The 19,687-nt window shown below is 44.4% G+C and overlaps 5 protein-coding genes across 5 annotated transcripts; 3 read left to right on the forward strand and 2 right to left on the reverse strand.

Moving 5' to 3' along the window:
- Window positions 1-291: 291 nt before the first annotated feature.
- Window positions 292-1,091, reverse strand: F5J12DRAFT_786319 (uncharacterized protein; the record flags this gene model as incomplete). The annotated part of the gene is made up of 4 exons (XM_051743415.1): window positions 292-363; window positions 411-502; window positions 588-836; window positions 857-1,091. 4 exons carry the CDS (start codon window positions 1,089-1,091, stop codon window positions 292-294), a joined length of 648 nt encoding a protein of 215 aa, XP_051595460.1.
- Window positions 1,092-9,954: 8,863 nt separating this feature from the next.
- Window positions 9,955-12,883, forward strand: F5J12DRAFT_786320 (uncharacterized protein; the record flags this gene model as incomplete). The annotated part of the gene is made up of 17 exons (XM_051743416.1): window positions 9,955-10,021; window positions 10,283-10,345; window positions 10,394-10,474; window positions 10,525-10,751; window positions 10,793-10,861; window positions 10,915-11,133; window positions 11,182-11,197; window positions 11,276-11,361; window positions 11,425-11,547; window positions 11,606-11,621; window positions 12,180-12,259; window positions 12,314-12,373; window positions 12,424-12,483; window positions 12,533-12,592; window positions 12,643-12,702; window positions 12,752-12,811; window positions 12,857-12,883. 17 exons carry the CDS (start codon window positions 9,955-9,957, stop codon window positions 12,881-12,883), a joined length of 1,374 nt encoding a protein of 457 aa, XP_051595461.1.
- Window positions 12,884-15,108: 2,225 nt separating this feature from the next.
- On the forward strand, window positions 15,109-15,643 carry F5J12DRAFT_727293 (uncharacterized protein; the record flags this gene model as incomplete). The annotated part of the gene is made up of 2 exons (XM_051741795.1): window positions 15,109-15,207; window positions 15,263-15,643. Coding segments are annotated over 2 exons (480 nt in total), but the record flags the coding sequence as incomplete, so codon positions are not given.
- Window positions 15,644-15,900: 257 nt separating this feature from the next.
- F5J12DRAFT_786321 (uncharacterized protein) lies at window positions 15,901-16,495 on the reverse strand (the record flags this gene model as incomplete). Its single annotated transcript, XM_051743417.1, has 3 exons — window positions 15,901-15,988; window positions 16,035-16,253; window positions 16,353-16,495. 3 exons carry the CDS (start codon window positions 16,493-16,495, stop codon window positions 15,901-15,903), a joined length of 450 nt encoding a protein of 149 aa, XP_051595463.1.
- Window positions 16,496-16,932: 437 nt separating this feature from the next.
- F5J12DRAFT_786322 (uncharacterized protein) lies at window positions 16,933-18,565 on the forward strand (the record flags this gene model as incomplete). The annotated part of the gene is made up of 9 exons (XM_051743418.1): window positions 16,933-16,952; window positions 16,998-17,198; window positions 17,332-17,621; window positions 17,662-17,802; window positions 17,847-17,994; window positions 18,051-18,078; window positions 18,284-18,385; window positions 18,435-18,461; window positions 18,506-18,565. The coding sequence occupies 9 exons, from the start codon at window positions 16,933-16,935 to the stop codon at window positions 18,563-18,565; spliced, it is 1,017 nt and encodes a 338-aa protein (XP_051595464.1).
- Window positions 18,566-19,687: the final 1,122 nt, after the last annotated feature.

A 19,687-nucleotide genomic window follows, 5' to 3' on the forward strand; every position in this document is an offset into this window, starting at 1 on the left:
CTAGTGAGACTAACTACTGGCATCACCGCGACTCACGAAAATCTCACTGGCGACGGGTCAGCGCTTCAGCACTCGCGGTCGTCGACGAAACGAGCAAGAACGAGCGCATGCCCTCCCAGCACCATGGAAGAGTAGCATATAGTCACTGTGCACAGCTAAAGGATGTGTTTATTCGAGATAATAGATACTATGTGCTGCAATGATAGTGGATGGGTACATTGCAGCACGTGTTGAGGGCTCCTTCGATGCAAAGCAGTTTTACAGTTTCATTGCAGAAGAAGCGGTATGTATTTACTGCGCCATCTCAGGAGTACATGATGTAGTCTGGCCATATGCACTGGTAGTACGTAGGCCAACAAATTCCTACATTTCCATATCGGGCAGAGCTCAAGCGCTCACGACACGCTCACAAATATCTGACAATATTTTCGCAAACCGCTGTAAGCGAGATTGTGGAGAGACGCATCACAATCAGGTTGCCCTGGCGGACAGAGCCCTAGTGCTACATGTCGAAATTTTAGATTTTGAAATTTCTAACTAGTGTGATGGCTTCTTCCAACTCGGCGACTACCCCCTGATTCTCGTACCTATCCGAAAGACAGAGAGCCAGGTAATGGAGCGAAGAAGAGCGATCAGGATGTCCAGAGGGACGGAGTTCAGTGCTTCCTGGTGCAGCTTAATCGCTTCGCCCAAGTCCTGCATCCCAGCTTGTTTCTGGAACCTCATCCTGAGATTACGAGCGAGATTGTTGAGAGATACGTCACGATCAGAGTGTCCTGGCGGACAGAGCTCTAGTGTTGCACGTTCGAGTGTGACAGCTTCTTCCAGGTCGGCAACTACCCCCTGATTCTCGTACCTATCCGAAAGACAGAGAGCCAGGTAATGGAATCAGGATGTCCAGAGGAGCGGAATTCCAATGCTGCACGGTGTAAACCGATTGCCTCGTCCATGTCGTCAATTTTCCCCTCTGCCCGAAACCTGTCGTAGAGGGCTGCCGCAAGGTTGTAGAGAGCATGATCCCGGTCCTTATGCCCCGGTGGACAACGTTCCAGCTCTGCTCGCTTGTCTGAAACGTTGTCTGTCAGATCCATTGGATGCTGCTACACCGGGACAATGACGGGGTGTAAATGGTTGTGCCTTAGGGGAAGGCTCAGTAATCAGCTGCAATAAGCAAGGAACAGCAGAGCCATACGTGATCCTTGGATACCAGGAAGATATGAGGGGAAGCAACCGTTAATGTCAGAATGCTACCCGAATCAGCAAAACTGATTAGTGTAACGATGGTGAAAGAACTCACGGGTAAACACACAGTACAGAGCAGATAATCTTGAGTGTCGGTGAATTTCAGGTTCTAGATGGAACCGCTTGGAGATCAATGCAAGTAACAGAACGATGAACCAATAGGGACTTCAACGATGGATGGAAAGAGGGCCAGTTGGTTGGCAGTGAGCGGAAAGGCAATTGTACGCTGCTCCAGTCTCGCAGATCAAAGAGCCGGGAAGGAGCTCACCACAGTTGGCCAATGTCGAGATGTGAGAGAGGACAGGAAGCTGAGGTCCATGAAAAGCACGGGTCACTACTATTCCTGTGCCTTCGGCCCCGCCTGGACCACATGTCTGTCGGAGTTCTGACGCTCGATACTTGTCCCAACTGTATGTAGCTTCTTGATCAGCGCTTGCTTCTTTCACACAGCCAGGTTGCCTCGGACCAAGCCGTCATCATCGCTATGGTCTGGGCAAGGCATGCGTCCCTACTAACAGCTGTCCCAGCTCAACCGCCCCCAGACACATCACGTGACATCACGGCGGTAACCCACATTAGGAATGTCGGAAGTGTAAGTGTGGACGAGGCAGTAAAAAATCTATTACATGGTGATGCACTCCATATGTATGCCACAATAGATGTGAGTTGCGCCCACGTCTCTCAGTTTTTTGCAGGATGGAAGTACTATCATGTGATGAGCAATGCACAATGGACAGGTAATGCACAATTGTGTTCCCTGCCCACAACACTCAAGATATTCATAATATAACATCATGGGCACATTGCCATAGGCATATTCTACTAGCTAGTGTGCTTCAATGTAAAAAAAACATAATGTGGTAGCTCTCTAGCATGCAAACTTCAAGGAAGGTGGCGGGAACCACCCCATTTTTATGGTATTTTGACCCAGATCCCAGAGATCTACTAGGGCATTGGACTCAAATTTTTCGAGTTAGTCGCATCGTATCCATACAAATATTCACAGCACATTGTTTCAGTGAAACAAAGGAAGACTCGACTGCAATATTCATGATTGTGCTAGAGTGTGACAGAAATCAAGTATAGGGGCGTCACGCGCGTCAGCACATTCAGACTCCGTTTAAATAGGGAATTCAGCGAAGCACGATAATCGGGCGGAGTACAATTGTTAACACTGCGGAGCTTAATTTATGCGTGCGGAGATGACTGTCAGGAGTGACATGGTGTGACAAAATTGTGCATTACCTATACTTTTAGACATGTCGTTTACAAGGCTCACTGGTACACGCATTTTAGCATATTTTATCGAGGTTTTTGCACAGGCCTGTAGCAAAGACCTGCCTCTATCAGGTCCCCGAATCCCGAGTTCAAGAAATCTTGTTGTTGTGTAGCTATTCCAAATTTTGTAAAAATTGTGCATTACCTGTCGCATGATAGTACTCAATGATAGCTTTCTGTTGGTCATGGGCTCTTCCTGACAGGCCAAGCGGTTCCAGAGTTATTTACATTTTTGTGGGAAGGGCAACCCTTGAGGTCTTGTCACTGTATCTCGTGTGTCGTCGCGCCGTTTCTCTCGCCTTTCGAATCTTTCGTTCCCCTTTCCGAGCCCTCGCTGGGGATGCCTCCTTTGTTCAATTCCGCGCAGTCATTATAGAGATACGTCCGTTTTTGTGTTAGGAGTGCTGGGCGATGCTTTTGCACATACCTCGTGACCGGCTGACCAAGTTGCTGCAGTTCCCTTTTCTCTGCACTCGTCTAGGTGTCCCCTATCATCTCCCAGTGCTTTGTGCTGGTCCCCCCAGCCGTTGTCATTCAGGCGACTCTCCTCTCCCCACCTTTGAGGACTTGAGATCGTATCTCACGTGTTTCTCCGCCGTTCCTCTCGCATTTTTGGCAGTTTGTCCCCCTCGCTGAACACTTCCTGGGAATGTCTCGTTTATCCAGTTCCGCACAGCCGTTGTCGAGATATGCCCGTTTTCGTATTCAGAGGGTGATGAGGCAACTTTGGGTATAGCTCTGGATTGAGTGGTCGAAATGGCGTGGTTCCTTTTTCTCCGTATACGTCTGCGGGTTCCCTACCGTCTCCCGGATTTTGGTGTCAATCCCCCCAGCTGTTGTCGTTCGAGGGTCTCCCCTCTCCCTCCCCCAGGTGAAACCTCACGGGTGCATGTGTAATATCTCCCCCGTTTCGCCGTCATACTCCTCGCTTTTTCAGAATATGGTACTACTTGACGAGGCCTTCCAAGTGGTGTATGGTACGTTGCGCTTGCTGCAGTGGATGTAGAAGGATCTCTGGATTTGCAGTTGGAGGCACCTTCAGACGATTTTGCAAATATCTTGCGACAGGATTCGCGGATTCCCTCCGTTCTTTTTTTACCATGTTATTCGCATTCCCCTCTACTGATGCCCCTCGTTTCGCATCGTTCCGAGCAGTTGTTGTTCGGCGACGTGCCCTTGTCCCCTTCCCCTTCTCATCATTGCCATCTGCCTAGGAACTACCCTTGGGTTGACCGGGGGCAGTCAAGATCTCAAGGCCCCCTCAGATGTACGGAGTTGGTTTTCCCTATGAAGGGATTTGGTTTATGTGCTTTATTTTTGTTGATTTCCTTTCTTACTTATGACTACTGTGTTTTTGCTTCATAGTATGCATTTTTGCATGCTTAGTCAGCACCCAGTAGCACAAGTGCATAGGTCTTTTTATTGTACAAAAACAATAGATGAATTACAGCCTACCCAGAGATGAGAGACAGTTCGAGCAGGCATCTATGGGCCCAGGACATAAGATAACAAGGGTTGCATTGTGCAAAACATGTGCATGTCAGACTCGGAAGACCAAACAACACTGCCAAAAAGATGCTGCCGGTATGTCACGTGACATCACGTGACATGTCGGGGGGCAGTTGAGCAAGGGAAGCTGTCATTATCCTGGGGGGCCCCCTTGGAGTTGTACCACCATGTATGAGTCAAGTGGCACACCACTTTCATGCCACTCCATCCATTGTTTCCAAACAATGGATGAGTTTATGCCCCAAACCAGGCGAAAAGCCTCAATGGGAGGGCCCCCTGGTTCTGTGAATTTTGAGTATATATGGCATTTTATCTAAGATATCACTACAAGCATTTCACAATTTTTCATCAGGGAAGATGCTGACAAAGTTGAAGGAAAAGATACCATGTTATTTTGGATGTTTTCACAAACAAAATCAAAAAATAATATTGGATTTTCTTTGTCTTCTCTACTGGTAAACATGAATTAATGGTAATACCCTCTAGAGTTGAACCTAATGGACATTACCAACAATTAATGTTTATAGGTAGGTTATGCAAAGCAAATACAACATTACTTTTGGATTTTTTCTGTGAAAACACTGGAAATGAAACAGTATCTCTTTCTTCAATTCTTTCACCATGTTTACTCACCACAAAGTGTGAAATGCTTGCAGTGTATAGGGCAAATGTGTAAAATATTATGTATGGAATATCCATTTCTGTCAATCTTTCAATGACACATGGGTGGCATTGGCATGGCTTATAATGGAAGTGTGAACAGCCACCCTTAACAGGTATTCCTGGACTCTGTCAGGCCTGGTCTGCAAACTCTTTGTCCTCAACAATCATACCAGACCATTAAGTCCAGTCACATGGCCTTTTGGGGGCAACTTGCATGTGTTGCGGTTCTGGCATTTTGTTTGTGTTCATCATGTTGGTGAGCATTGTGCAGACAACCATGGACAGTGGCATGTGCCACTTGTGTATTGACATTGCTGGGGTCAGTAATGTCATTGCCATCAGTTACAAGTTTATTCAGCAAGAATATATGCTGGACCATGTTACTATACACAAGGAATTTACTGCTGAGTCTGTGTATCCTAGAGGATCATTGTTGGTATGTTGTACAAACTCAGTATGTGAGTTTGTGGAACAGTACCCTTTCCTGACATTGAAGGATATTAAGTCTATCACAGAATTTCACAAAGTGGTTCTGCTTCAACATCTGCACCACTGGGGGTGTGTCAATGCCCTCCATGTTCAAGTGTACTACTACTTGTCTGTTTCTCTTGTATGTGTTTCAACAGCTAAAGACTGCTTGGAGAGGGAGATGCCTTCTTCCTGCTTTGCAACCAGCAATTTTGCTTGAGAGAAATGTCACTGATGTTAGAGCCATCAAGAGAGGTACCAAGCTGGTTTGATGTCAACAGGTAGTAAGGGGGGGATGTCAATGAGGGGCCATGCCCTTATCACCCTATGAGATCATTGAGTGAAAAGCTTGACATCATCTGTGATTGGCAGACTCATAAACAACAGTTATGTCATCTACCATCCCATGTAGTCATCATAAATGCGTGTCCCATAAACTTTTCCATTCACTCCCTCACCTGATAGAATCACCTGTAGAATCACTTGTAAATCAAAATAGCTTCATCATGTGCTTTCCCCAAATGTGTCCAGGAGTGCCCAGAGAGCTTTGGTATTATAAGGCTCTTAGCATGTTGTGAGTCAAAGTGTGGAGAGCTGGTGTAAACCAAACAAAACCAACACAAAAGACAACAAAGTGCAAGTGGTGGTTTACCTCCACAGAACCTGGAGGACAGAAAAATCTAATGTGGGGGGGATTTCAAAGGCAGGTGCTCCTCACACAAGTTGTCAATGAGTTATGCAGGAGTGGAGGAATGAGTGGTGAGAGGGTGAAGGATGCTGAACAGAGTGAAGGTATTCAGCTGAAAGTACTCCTGGCACAAGTTGTTGTCAAGCTATGTGGGAGTGGATGAATGGATAATGACTGTGAGAGAGATGCTGACTGGAGTAAGGAACTTGGATAAAATGTGCTCCTAGCACAAGTTGATGTTGAGTTATGCAGGAGTGGAGGGATGACTAATCAAATGTGCTGACTAAGCACAGATGACACTTCAGATGATAAATGAAGGTAGATAGACCCTTGATGGAGCCTCAACTGTTGATGACAAGTTAGGTCTGAGATGAGCTGAACTGATTCCTGAATGACTTCTTGATTGCTTTTTTGTAGCTAAGTACAGGGGGTTTATATACTGTGGGGGGAGCACAGCCTATGACAAATGAGGCACAAACTCTTGGTAAGTAATGAGTAAGGACTATAAGCAATGAGTAATCATGATGAGTAAGCAAGAAATGAAAAATAAGCAAGCATAGAAGATTGGTAAGTATTGACAACAAACAAGTCAAGGACAGTCAAAATATCACAGTATGAGTCAAAGAATGTCAAAATCTGAGTAAGCACACTAGTATCACATTAGGGGGTGGCAATGCATGTCAGATCTTGGTGGAGACATCACTAGATCAAAAGATGGGATGACAGATGGATGGTGTTTCCAGATAGGGAAGTATAAACTCCAGAAATGGATGGCATGAGTCAGGTGTTAAAGGGCTTGGGCATTGGGGGTCTGTGGGGTAATGGGAGCATAGGTGATCATGCCTCCCACCCATTCATCCTCTCAGCAAAGACAATAAAAGCTCCATGAACAGGGCTCTGATGGAGGAGAGGGAGAAGGGGGGACATCTGCTGGGTCTTGCAGTAAGATGGCAAGATGCATGTCATACCCATCATGGATGCAATCAGGGAGGCTGGAGAACAGTAGATTATACTGCAGCTGTTGCAATGTGGGGAGAATGATGGACAAGATTGGAATAAAGACATTGCAGGGAGCAGGGAGGAAGGAACCATATGCTTCACCAAGTGGGGAGACCAAAATGACCACATAAGACCTTTGTAACCAAGTGATAAACCTAAGGCAACCAAAGAATGTCCTTCTGGAAGTCATACTGACAAGGAGAACACACTGACCAAGCTGCATGGGATGGGACAGGGCTGATGACAATGGAATGAACAAGGGGGATTCAGGACAGAAGCTGATGGGAACACCTGGCAGATATACATAGCCACTGTCTCTGGAAAGGAGACAAGCAAGATGATTGATGAAGAGGCAGCCATATCTGATGGACTTAGCAAAATGAGTGTCTGATGGATGGAGTGTTGTAGAAATGCATAGGGTGTGAGGATCCTTTCCAAACTCAGAAGGCAGAATCATGTGGCTGATTGATGGGTGCTTGACTTGCTTCCTCTTTTCTCTCTAGCACTGACAACTCATTCTTGTGTGAAGGATGACTGCTAACATCCAGCAGTCTTTCTATGCATGAGGACTTTAGTCTTCATCTGCATGGCATGGTGTGCAACTCATCAATGGGGTAGGATCCCCTTTTTCAGCAAAGCACTTTTCTGAGCAGGTAAAACAATTGTTTTTAACCCATTTTCTGACAACCTTGGGTGGTGTCACACACCAAAGGTGTTGTGGACATGGTTACAGCTGACTCTGCCTAACCCAGGTTTGGCTTTAAAAACCCAATTTAATGACATTTGGTCCATGTTTGACATAAATTCCTTAAAAACTTGAGTACTGGGTCCAATATGTAATGTACAGGACTTTTGGGAAACTGGGGATTTGGCCTCTAGAGAACTCCCTGTTACTCTACCAACTTGACTCCCAATTCTCTTTGAATGGCCTCCATCAGCTGATCTTGTTTTTCCCATGCCTGACTGTGTGTTGATCTACTGATGTGCCTTCTTTGTGGATGATGGGGTCCTCATAGATCATGATGCCTGGTTATTTGATTTAGGCACCACCGTACTCAAGAACACCAAATGGGTCATTTCTAGACAATGAACATGTAATCTAAGCAACTTAGCTATGCAATGGAATAAGGAATAGTTGAATATGATTGCATGTGTCTATAATCCTATGCTGTCAGCACAGGATTTGCTAGTTGAACATGATCATATTCAGACCAAAATTAGTAATAACCATACATGCGCTATACATGATGCAGAGCTTATCTTGGCAGAACAAAACCTTAACTCACTGTTGGCCTTCCTAGGCCTGGCAGTAGATCTAGGCTTTATAGTTGCTGATGCCAAGACACAGCATGTCCTGAGAGAATGGAATTATTCCTGGACTGTTACAGCCTTGCCCTGAAGGACCCAATCATAATTAGACCATATAAGGACTAATGGAACCTTATCTTGACACTTCATGGGAAGTCACAGGGACAATGATTGGGCTATGTATGAGCCCTATTTCCTATTGGATTATCATATATGGCCACATCATATGTGTTTGTCTAGATGTATCCCTATGACATCATATGACATCACCAATGATGCAATCATCAATAAGCAACAAGCCTGCCCTAAAGACACTGGGGTGTATATAAAGGCTTTTGAAAATCCACTGAAGAGCTGCATCTACAGTGAAATTCCTTGGTGGCTTTGATGAGCCATGAAAATTTGGATTTTCAGTACAGTGCAGCCCACTACATTTTTTGTTTTATCCCCTCCACCTATGGCAAAGTCCCCTTTTTCTGATGTAGAAGTGATTCCTTCAAGATGTGACATGCACAGTCTCCTCCTAATGTGATTTCAGTGTGCTTACTCAGTTTCTGACATTGCTTGACTCATATTTTGAAATTCTGACTGTCCTTGACTCATCTGTTGCAAATGCTTACCAATCTTTTGACTTTGCTTACTGATTCTTTCTTTTTGGCTTACTTATCCTTACCAATGCTCACCAATGCTTTCTAAGTTGATTACCCACTGCTTACATTCCTTACTTATCAGTTACCAATCACTTACCAAGTGTTTACACCTTGTTTTCCATAGGCAATACCCCTGTACTGTACATAAATCACTGTACTTAGATAGCTGAAAACTGAAAGAAGACATCAGAGAGAGCTCCCCTCACTTGCATTTCATTGTCCCTCAGTAATTCATTCATCAGCTTCAATAGTTGAGACTTTATTAAGGGTCTAACTATTGTCTACTTTGCCTATCATTGCCTATCATCAATATACTTCACTCCAAGTCCTCCCTGAATAGCTTAGGACATCAAATTAAGTCATCATCCATCCTTCTGTCGGCTGACAGCAGTCTACCCCATTGCATCCTCTCACATTCTTGCTCCCTCTTCATCAGGAGCACCCCCAACCCTCAGCACTCATCTTTGAGTGTTGTAACTGACAAAAACCCACCTGAACAAGAGCTTCCACCATCTAGGTACTGCATAGGCACACCACCACTCGCTTTCTTTGTCTTTTGTGTTGGTTTTGGTTGGTTTACACCACTGAACCACACTTTGACTCACAGTGCCTGCTGATAGACCCCAATTGGCTTGGTGCCTTCTTCATCCCCAGCATCCTCCCTCATAGTGGCAAGCTTTTTCTGCACATGGTTGTGATACAGTTCCCAAACAACCAACCACACAGAATACTTGTATCTGGACTGGAGAATGTTATGGGGCTTCTGGGCCCACAGTGGTTTCTTCAGCCAAACAGTGGCAAGCTACAAGTTATTCATTAGTCTTGGAAGACCCAATCAGAGCTGCAACTGCATACCCCCACCTTCAGCTGCATTTCTGCATGAAACATCTCAGTGTTCTTTTCTAATTTGTGCAGCTCCCCCAATATGGACTTCAAGATCATTGGTTGCTTTGTCTTTCTGGCCTCTTCCAATCCTTCCATCTGCAAACCAAGACCTCCAATTTGTCTATGTCAAAATTCTTGTGGTCCCCTGTTGGAAAATTATTCAGTCCATTGCAATGATGTCAGATTTTTGCACAGTGATAATCAGTTCATGATTAGATTGCATGTGAGAGTGCAGAGTTGCAATACACTGGCAATGCCATTGCAATGCCCTTTGCAACAGTGACTGCTACTGTCTGCATCTTGCTTTGCTGTCCACTCATTTTTCTTTATTGTATTTACTGTCTTTACTCTCACAGGATGCATTCCATTTGTTGACCAGTAGTATGCCTCTGGAAAAGCACACTACTACCTGTGAATCATGTGGGAAATCATTCAAGCCAACTGGAATAGGACCTCATTGCAAATCATGCATCAGGTGGGCTTGAAAAACAAATGAAGATCATGCTCACTTTGACTTGCTTTGTTGAGAAGGTACATAGGAATTTTACCAGTTGATTTTATTTCTGATTTACCACTGGATTGATTTGAGCAGGCATTTTTACTGGTGGATCAGTGACAGGGCCCTCTGTTGAGATGCATGCTGAGCCAGCACTAGGTAAGTTTCCTGCCACTCTCTGAATTGGACTCACACAATTGTTAGCAGAGCCTGCAACATTCTGGCCCATGGTTATGGATCTTGAGCTGCCTGCCAGCACTGATGTGGGTGTGAATGATGAACTGAATGGTGTGTGTCAATATGTGATCACATATTGTCCATGCCAATATGTTATGCAGTTGCTGAACCCAAGATCAATATCAACATTGTTGATGATATCCAAGTTGAATACCACCCAAATGCTGGAAAGCCAACTGTGAAAGTGCCATTCACCAAGTTCACCCAAGGTCATGCACCCAAGACATACAAACTGGATCCATGCACTGCTCTGTGGTACCTGTTCCCAACCCATCTTGACTTCAACCTCTCAGAATTCATTCATGATGCTACTCTCAACAAGGAGCAAGTAATTGTATCCTCAAGTGTTTGAAATGTTCTCACATTGAGGACTGGACTCTGAATAATTACAATGATCCTGAGAGCACTCAGTGGGCTGCTTCACACTGCATGACAGCAGTAAGTGTCATCTATTCATTGTCATTGTCAACCCTAATTACATCCTAGCCCAGTTTCAGACAATGATAATGAGTGCACCATTTGGAGGTGAGATGATGGAGTTTAAGATGTATTGTCATTTGTTGTGGGATTGGGCCTATGATCTCTTGAAGGATTCAAGTGTGGGCCCATATTTTGTATTTGGTGCTCAGTGCCTATCCAAGTTTGATGGTGCTTCATTTGTTCATTTCATTGATGAGCCATGGATGGCTAACAAATTTTGGGATGTACAAGTATGTCATTAGTTGTCTCTGCATGAAACTTCAACAATTCTTTTTCAGAGTGATCTACCTTCAGGTGGAAAAGTTCTAGCACTTGTTTTATATGCTGATACAGCCAAGTTGTCATCATTCGGTTGACAAAAAAGGTATCCAGTTGTTGTGTGGATTGTGAATCTACCTACTTGGATCCATAATGGTGAAGGTTTAGGTGGTGGCCATGTAGTCAGGTGGTTACCAATTGTAAGTTCCTTTGTTGACAGTGTTGAGTACACTGGCTGATTTTCTGTATTGTGCTTCTAATAGGTGAAGGAAGACAAGAGGTACTCTGGAAAGAAATCATTTGCCAACTTCAAGAATCACATTTGGCATGAATCATTCAAGAAGATACTAGATACAATATCAGAGTACTCAAAAACTGGCTATTGGGTAATGTGTTGGGATGGCATCACCTGCTGATTTTTTCCCACCATACTAATTCTTTCAGCTGATTATGAAGAGCAGTAAGTGGATATGCTGCCCAAAATATCATGAATGTAGGCTGACAATCTTTGTCACTCAGAGCAGTCATGGCACTCATACATGGTATGATGTCAAATCACCATTGCCCTGTTTGCCTTATCCATTAGGATGAGATATTAAAATTCCCTGAGGACTGTGAACCCCAGTGAAAACTGGCCATGGCCAGGTGTGACATGAGGTGACAATATGTGAAAGTAATGTGACAAATATGACATGGTTGATAATCAAAGTTACTCCTTCCTTTTTTGGCTATGTTGTGTTGTGATTGGTAAGTTGGATGTATCTTTTACACTACATAGCAACACAGTACACTGCACTGTGCACTGCTCTGGCTGCCTCGATGCCTATGGCATCTGCATCAACTCCCTACATATGCATCTGCAGCAAGTATAATTTCAGGCAGCCTCACCCAGTGTCAAAGGCAACATGGTACTGTCATTTTGTGGAGGCTGGGACCAAAGAAGAAAAGGAGTGCCTTTGATCCTCCCAAGTCAGACCCCATGCAGGCCACAGCTCAGAAAAACTCACTTGTTGTGCAGCTGTTATCCAAGTGATGGTGAAAAGGCAACTCAAAACCATGGAGGATGGACACCATAAACATGTGCACACTCATGAAAATGTGAGTCCATTTATTTTCCATTCTGTAGAATACTGATTTTGAGACTGATCATAGGAATCACTAGCTCCTGAGTTAGGTGGACCCACAGCATCCACTGATCCCTCTGTAGATGAGGTAAGTGGCTGTGGACAACCAATTTAACACCTTCTAACCCTCTAATGTAGGATCTACCAGCTCCTGATCTAGGCAAACTTGCAATGCCCACTGGACCATCTGTAGATGAGGTAAGTGGCTGTAGATGACTGATTCAATGCGTTCTGACCTCCAGCACAGGATTTACCAGCTCCTGAGTTAGGTGGACCTATGGCATCCACTGATCCATCTGTAGATGAGGTAAGTGGCTGTGGATGACTAATTCAATGTGTTCTAACCTTCTAATGTAGGATCTACCAGCTCCTGATCTAGGCAAACCTGCAACACCCACTGGACCATCTGTAGATGAGGTAAGTGGCCATAGATGATCAATTCAATGTGTTCTAACCTCCAGCACAGGATTTACCAGCTCCCAAGTTAGGTGGACCTACAGCATCCACTGATCCATCTGTAGATGAGGTAAGTGGCTGTGGACAACCAATTCAATGTGTTCTAACTCTCTAGTGTAGGATCTACCAGCTGCCAGGTTAGATAGAATGGCAGCACCTGCCAACATATGGCATGAGTGGAGGACACACCCCATCATTGACATCAAGACTCTTGTGCAATCTGCTGTACTCTCACCTATGTGCCAGTCCATGGAGTTTATATTGGCCCTCAAAAATGCTTTGCTCAACACAATGTTGCAAAACTCAGTACTGACGCCCTTGAGAGGTTGTGGACCCCCCCTGCTGAGGTCATTACCATCAATAATCCAGGCATTCACTTCGCCATATCAACCTACTTAGCCCTTGAGAATGCATCCCAACAGGTGTACAATCACATCTGCAAAGCAGCCCACATTGCCTTCAAGTGCACCCCAGCCATGGACTCCATCCTGAGCTTCTATAATGTTGAAAAACTCATCACTACCTACACTGGGGTCATCTCCATTGAACACAACATGTGTCACAACTCCTGCATTGCCTATACTGGGCCTTTTTCCCATCTCAAGGCCTGCCTGATGTGTTGCACTTCTCAATGGAAGGAGGAACAGCTTCAAGGAATTTGCAGGAGATCCAAGGTTGCAGTGCAGACATTCACAATGATCCCAATTGGCCCCCAACTGCAAGGCCTCTATCAGCACAAGGATAGTGCTTTGATATGGGATATCTCACTTGGCATACAGCAGAGGTCCTTCAGCAACTATGTGAGACTGGTTGCATCCCACTAATCAATGACATCACTATGGGTTGGGATTACCTTGGGGCTGTCCTCAATGGTGACATCAAACACAATGATGCCATTCCCATGCTCTCACTTGACAGAGCCCAGTTGTATGACAGTAAGGAGTCAGATTGTTGGATGTATATATGGATCATTATAAATCTGCCACTGGACAAACAATATCACAAACTCCATGTCTGCCCTGGGGGTTTTATTCCTGGCCCCAACAAGCCCAAGAATCTCGACTCACTCCTCTTTCCTGGCATCCATCATCTCATGGCCCTTCAGGCCAAAGGACTCCCCATCTGGAACACCCATACCAACACTTGCTACTCCTCCAATGTCTATCTACTTTTTATGACCACAGACAGGCCTGGTTTGATTTATTGGAATGGCATAGTTGGTCATAGCAGCAAGAATGGCTGTTGCATGTATTGTGGTGCCATCAGCAGACATAAAACAAATGGCAAACACTACTGCCCAGCACTACTCTGACCTCACAACTGCTGTGTCTGTGGCAGCAATCATGCTGACATCAACATGTTCAATCTCCCACTAGGTGGATGTGCCAAGTATGCCAACAATCTCAGAACTATTGTCACTGTGCAGAATCCCACACAATGGGACAAGAAGAAAACTGACACTGGCCTCACCAAACCACCTCTCATTCTTGTGCTCCAGCCAACTTGTTCTCTCTGCACTCCTCTGTGTATGACAACTGATATCATGCATTTGCTGAAAACATCAGTGACCTTCTCATTTCCCTCTGGCATGGCACCATCAATCATGTAGCAGGCAATGATCTGGAGATATGGCCATGGGCCATTTTAGCCAATGAAGAAGTTTGGCATGAGCATGGAGTGGCTGTCAAGCAAGCAGGTCATCATCTCCCCAGCTCTTACAATTGCAAGCCTTGTAACATTGCCAAAAAAATCAATACACAATACAAGACCTGGGAGTTCCAGCTGTACATATTTGCCCTCACACTGATTCTCCTCTATGACCTCCTGCCCAGATTGTACTGGGTGAATTACTGCAAGTTAGTTCACAGACTTCAGATCATGTGCCAACACACATTGACAGAAGAACAACTCCTCGATGTGCATGCACTCCTCTGCAGCTGGGAACATGAGTTCAAGTCTATCTATTACCAACTTCATGAGTGCCATATCCATTTTGTGTGCCCTTGTGTACACCAAGTCATTCATCTTGTACCAGAGGCAATTCATAAAGGTCCTCCCTTCTGTTATGTGCAATGGACCATGGAATGGACCATCAGGAATCTCAGTGAACAGATTTGACAGCCCTCCAAGCCCTACACAAATCTCTCTCATGAGGGCATCCACTGATGTCAAGTCAACTTGCTCATCTCCATCATACCTGAGCTCAATGATTCAGTCAACAGACTACCTTACAGCTCCCTTGATCTCTGTGATGGCTTTTCTCTGCTTCATAAATGTTCCAAGACCTCAATCCTTCCCCACAGTGATGAAGGTGCTGCCATTGCGCTATTTCTCAAGCCCAGACAACCTTTGCCACATATCAAGAAGTGGGCTCAACTTTGTCTTCCAAATGGCCAGGTTGTGTGCTCAGCTTGGAGAGAGAGTCTTCAACCTCCAGAGCAACTTCATGTCTCACACAATATAAAGGTAAGTATATCATCCTACTGAATTTGATCACTATGCTAACTGGCTCTTCATGTAGTGTCTTTGTGACAGTATAACCCACTGTGCCAAAGTCCAATATTTTACTAGGCTGCCAGTTCAAGCTGCAGATGGTAACTGGACTTTCACTGACATTGCAATTGTTCACTTGTATTCTGCACCTGATGAAGACTTACTGAAACTTTCAAATCATGTTCTCTTAGCCTCCCAACTGCTTGACACTATATCTGTAATTTGTGTCAAACAAATCATTAGCATCATTGTGATGATCCCACAGCAGGTGGTCTTGCCCTTGGGCATTGCAGAGTTGGTGTATTGTATAATGGAAAGGCCTGGATTTGATGTATCTGAATGGGGGGTTCTCTACAGCATGTATGTTGAAAGAGATGATGAAGATGATGGTCATGAGGATGTCAAATAGTGTATATATCGAACCAGATTCTTACTGCAGCTACATCTGAATTCAACCTTTTCATGAGTACAGATATCAAATGTATTGACAGTGTAAACATACAAGTATGACAAAACAAATTGTAGGTATCATAAAACTCAAGCTAGCCTATGGTGCTTCCCCCCCCTCTCAAGCCTATCCTCATACCTTTCCATTGCTTCCCTCCTACACATGATTTTGATGGGGAGAATGGAGGGATCAAACAAATGAATGTAGTACTTCCAAGGTCAGGATGGTGTGCCCTCCTTGGCCTGGGGATTTCCATTGTCCCAGGTGAGGACAGTGCAGGGCAATGGAGCTACAGTAGCAGACTGCCTGCATCAATTGTTAGATTTGACTAGATTTTGAATAATCTACTTACAGACTTGTGTCACAATCAGAATCCTCCAACACAATGCTGCACTTGCTATATTCTTCAAGCTTGGGAGTAACAGCCTGGCTGGCCTTGTGCTCGGGTTCTTCAAGCCTCAAAGTGGTAAAGTCCTGGCTTTCCCCCTCCAACTTGATGGGACCCTTGTATTCCAGCATGACATTCTTGAGTGGCACAGGTTGTGCATAGGGTTCCTTAACTCGAGGACAGCTGTATTTGTGGAATTCAGGGTGTTTGACATGTAACATGATCCTCTGACAAGTTCAATGAGATTAGCAAAGTCAAAAAGTAGATTGGGAGAAAACTTACTTTAGTTCCAGGAGAAGGCATGTCCAATGAAACGGTACAGGCATCCCAGTCAGAAGAAGGCCTTTGATGTTGACGACAATGACATTACTGACCATTGTAATAGTTGGAGCAGGAGCAAATGTCAAATTAGTCAGTGGTGACATTTCATTATGTTTAAGGTTACAAGGCACTTGGTAGCAGTTAATAAGGTATGGGAAAATATCTTCAGAGTCACATCCTCCCCTGTCTCTAGATTACCATGTACTCCCTCAATGCCAGCAACTTGCACTTCAGCTTCAACAACAGCTCATAATTCTCACCTCAGTCTGGTGACCCATTCTTGGCCCCAACAGGCAACTGCATTGATGATAATTTGATATTTTCTTCTTTGCAGCACAATAGTCCTGGTGTCCTACCCTCTCAACAACAGCTGTTTACACAATATTCACCCCAGACTTCAATTAATCAAGTTAATGTAAGTATAGTGAGTTAAAACTAGGTGCTTACCATATTATAGAGTGCATATATGTAGCAGGAGTCATGCATCACCTTTCTGCAAGATTGTTGCAATGCACTGGAATGGCATTTGGTCAAGGTAACCATGGAACATGACACAATCAGGTGAGATATTAGTTTACAGGCTATCTATTGCTAATCATTACACAGGAACCTCTTTGATAAACTCACAAATGTAGTCAACTCAGGAATGTGGGATCCAAGTTTACTCAGGAGTAACTTGCCTCTACAGCTTCCAATGACTGCAGGCAAGAAGCCTCTGATGTGCAAGACACCCAAAGGTGCAATTCTGGACAAGAAAAGACTACAAAGACTGGTTGGACTCCCCAGAGGCTGGAGGGAGCAATTGTGGTCTGTATGCATTCCTTGAAGATGAAAATGGTGATGTTCTGACCTCAGAAATGCTAACCAAGATTTGAAGAGCTCTATGTGCAGGGTGGATCAAAATTGCCCAATGCAAAATAGCACTGGATACTTGGGGTAGGGTGAGTATGACTGCCCTCCAATTCATATGGGCACATATGGAGAAAGACTTGCCTCTGTTCAAGCTCATGGAAAGTGGCTGGAAACTTGAGCATCTGTGTATGAAGACATACTTGGCCTGGAGAACAAAACATCTTGACAACCATGGCAACTTGAAGAGGACTACATGCAACACAATCAAAGGAGAGGCTCTCAACAACCACAATGACGTCAAAAGCCTCAATCCTGGCAGTAAGAAGTGCAAGGGACCCACAGACACTTCATTAATGCTGTCCAACAAGAAACAAAAATGTGAGTAATCCTATCTGATACCTTGTACTGATATGCGAAGCCATGGCAGCCTTGCAGTCCCAGGACCCATCAGAATCACCAAAGCTCACAGCACCAGACTCATCATCCACATCCATGCTGACATCTGCATCCACATCCACATCCCTCAGTTTGGGAGCTTGTGTAGAGTTGCCAATACAAGGTTTGCATCATATTCCTCTGCAGCACTGACTTACACCTGTATAGAACCACCTGAATATCCTGTCAAGGCTACTTCAGCACAATTGACCCCCCAGGATGTGGGCACAGACTTGGCCAACAAGGAAAACAATCCAAGTGTTGATAATGTCAATATCCTGACCATTGCCAAGAGTCCTATTGTATATAATCCTATGTAACTTCATGCATTGTTCAGGATTGCATTTACTGATTTTGGCATCAACTTTGCAGGAGTTTACTTGCAATGGCTGCAGGGAAGGTCAATGTATTGCCTGTCCCTCCCATTGTGGAGAGTCCATGACTTTCTGACAGCACATTCACCAATGCATCCAATGATTGCAAAACTGGCATGAGTGACTCAACAACCAAGGCAAAGAAGACTCTACGGCCATTGGGCATGAAGAATGGATGGTAATGAATGCACAGTGACATGCTTCATGTACATATGTTAATGTACTCAACAGGAATCTGTGTATGCTATGGTGGTTGAAGAAAATCAACCCCACAGACAGAAGGAAGATTTCTGCTTGTACTGGGATAAGACTCTAACACCAGCTGCATGTGAAGTAAATGATTTCACTTTCCATGTCAACTATTTTTACTGACGATTTGTAGAATTACAACAATGAAGCCAAAGAGCTTGTAAGTGATGAACATGCTGGAAAAGCACTCTAATGCATTATTAGGTTGTGAAGAATACCTGGACCAAGTCCATCATCGAGCAAGGTATTCTGCATACCACCTAGGCACTGTTTGCACTTTGCACAAAATTGCATCACATCAGATTGAACCACATTGCATTGCATTGTTATTTCCATCTGCTGGAATCATTGGCATGGGTTATTATTCAACTTATCTTGATTGTGTTGCATTGGCATTGCCAATGCTGTCTACTATTCAATTAATTGGACTTTGCACACACATATTGTACTCTCAGGCTGGCATCCCCTGCATCCAAACTGGGTCTCATGTATTAGTCCCCCACCCAGTAGAATGTAATACATGGTCACACCATATCATATTGTGTCATTTTCGAGCAGATGGTGCAGTGCCAGTGTGAATATGGCCTGATATCACTAAGTAATATCATGTCACACCAGGTCACATGCACTCATATTGAGCAAAGCCAACAAGGGCATGACTTAATGTGGCCAGATATGAGTCAGTATATTTGCACCAAAAAGATCATATGGTATCATACAGAGGTAGTACCCAGTCATACTATGTCAGTCTCATGTTGCTAGCAGGCTCTGACTCTGTGTGACCATGTATCACTTGCCCAGTTTGGTCACATCCTGTCACCTCATGTCACACCTGGCCATAGCCAGTTTTCACTGGGTGTGAACATCATACCAGCAAGAATGTTTTCAAGACATTACAGGAAGCATACTCACAGACCCAAGCAGACAGCAAGGAACAAAGTCTGGTGAAACAAGGACTACATGATGTAGATGCAAGTGGCTCATGCTGTTACCTTCCCTCTAGCTCTAATCACCTCTAGAGTGCCTTCTGGGAGGTCAGGAACATGGACATTTATCAAGTGTTGTGTTGGGATAGACTCCATGCCAACTGTGTGGGAAAATTTGGTGATCATTTGTGGGGAGAACTTTTGAGGATTCTCAAGACAATGGGTCATCAGATGATGGGAGAAGTTGAACAGAAGTGCATCTATCTCATTGCATGAAGCAGTTGTGCTAATAATTTACTAGTCTCAATGCAATGCCTCATTGGTGCAGTCTCAATCATTTTGAGCAAGTGCTTTCAGTTTCATATACAGATGGTCAAAAGTTTGAGGACCTATCCAAGGTATTGTACAGTGGCTCAAAAAAGTGTCCCAATGTTGGGTGATTTTGGAAGGATTTAAGATT

The sequence above is a fragment of the Pisolithus orientalis genome (assembly GCF_024613125.1).
Source record: "Pisolithus orientalis strain OTSU chromosome Unknown F5J12scaffold_54, whole genome shotgun sequence".
Classification (NCBI taxonomy): domain Eukaryota; kingdom Fungi; phylum Basidiomycota; class Agaricomycetes; order Boletales; family Pisolithaceae; genus Pisolithus; species Pisolithus orientalis.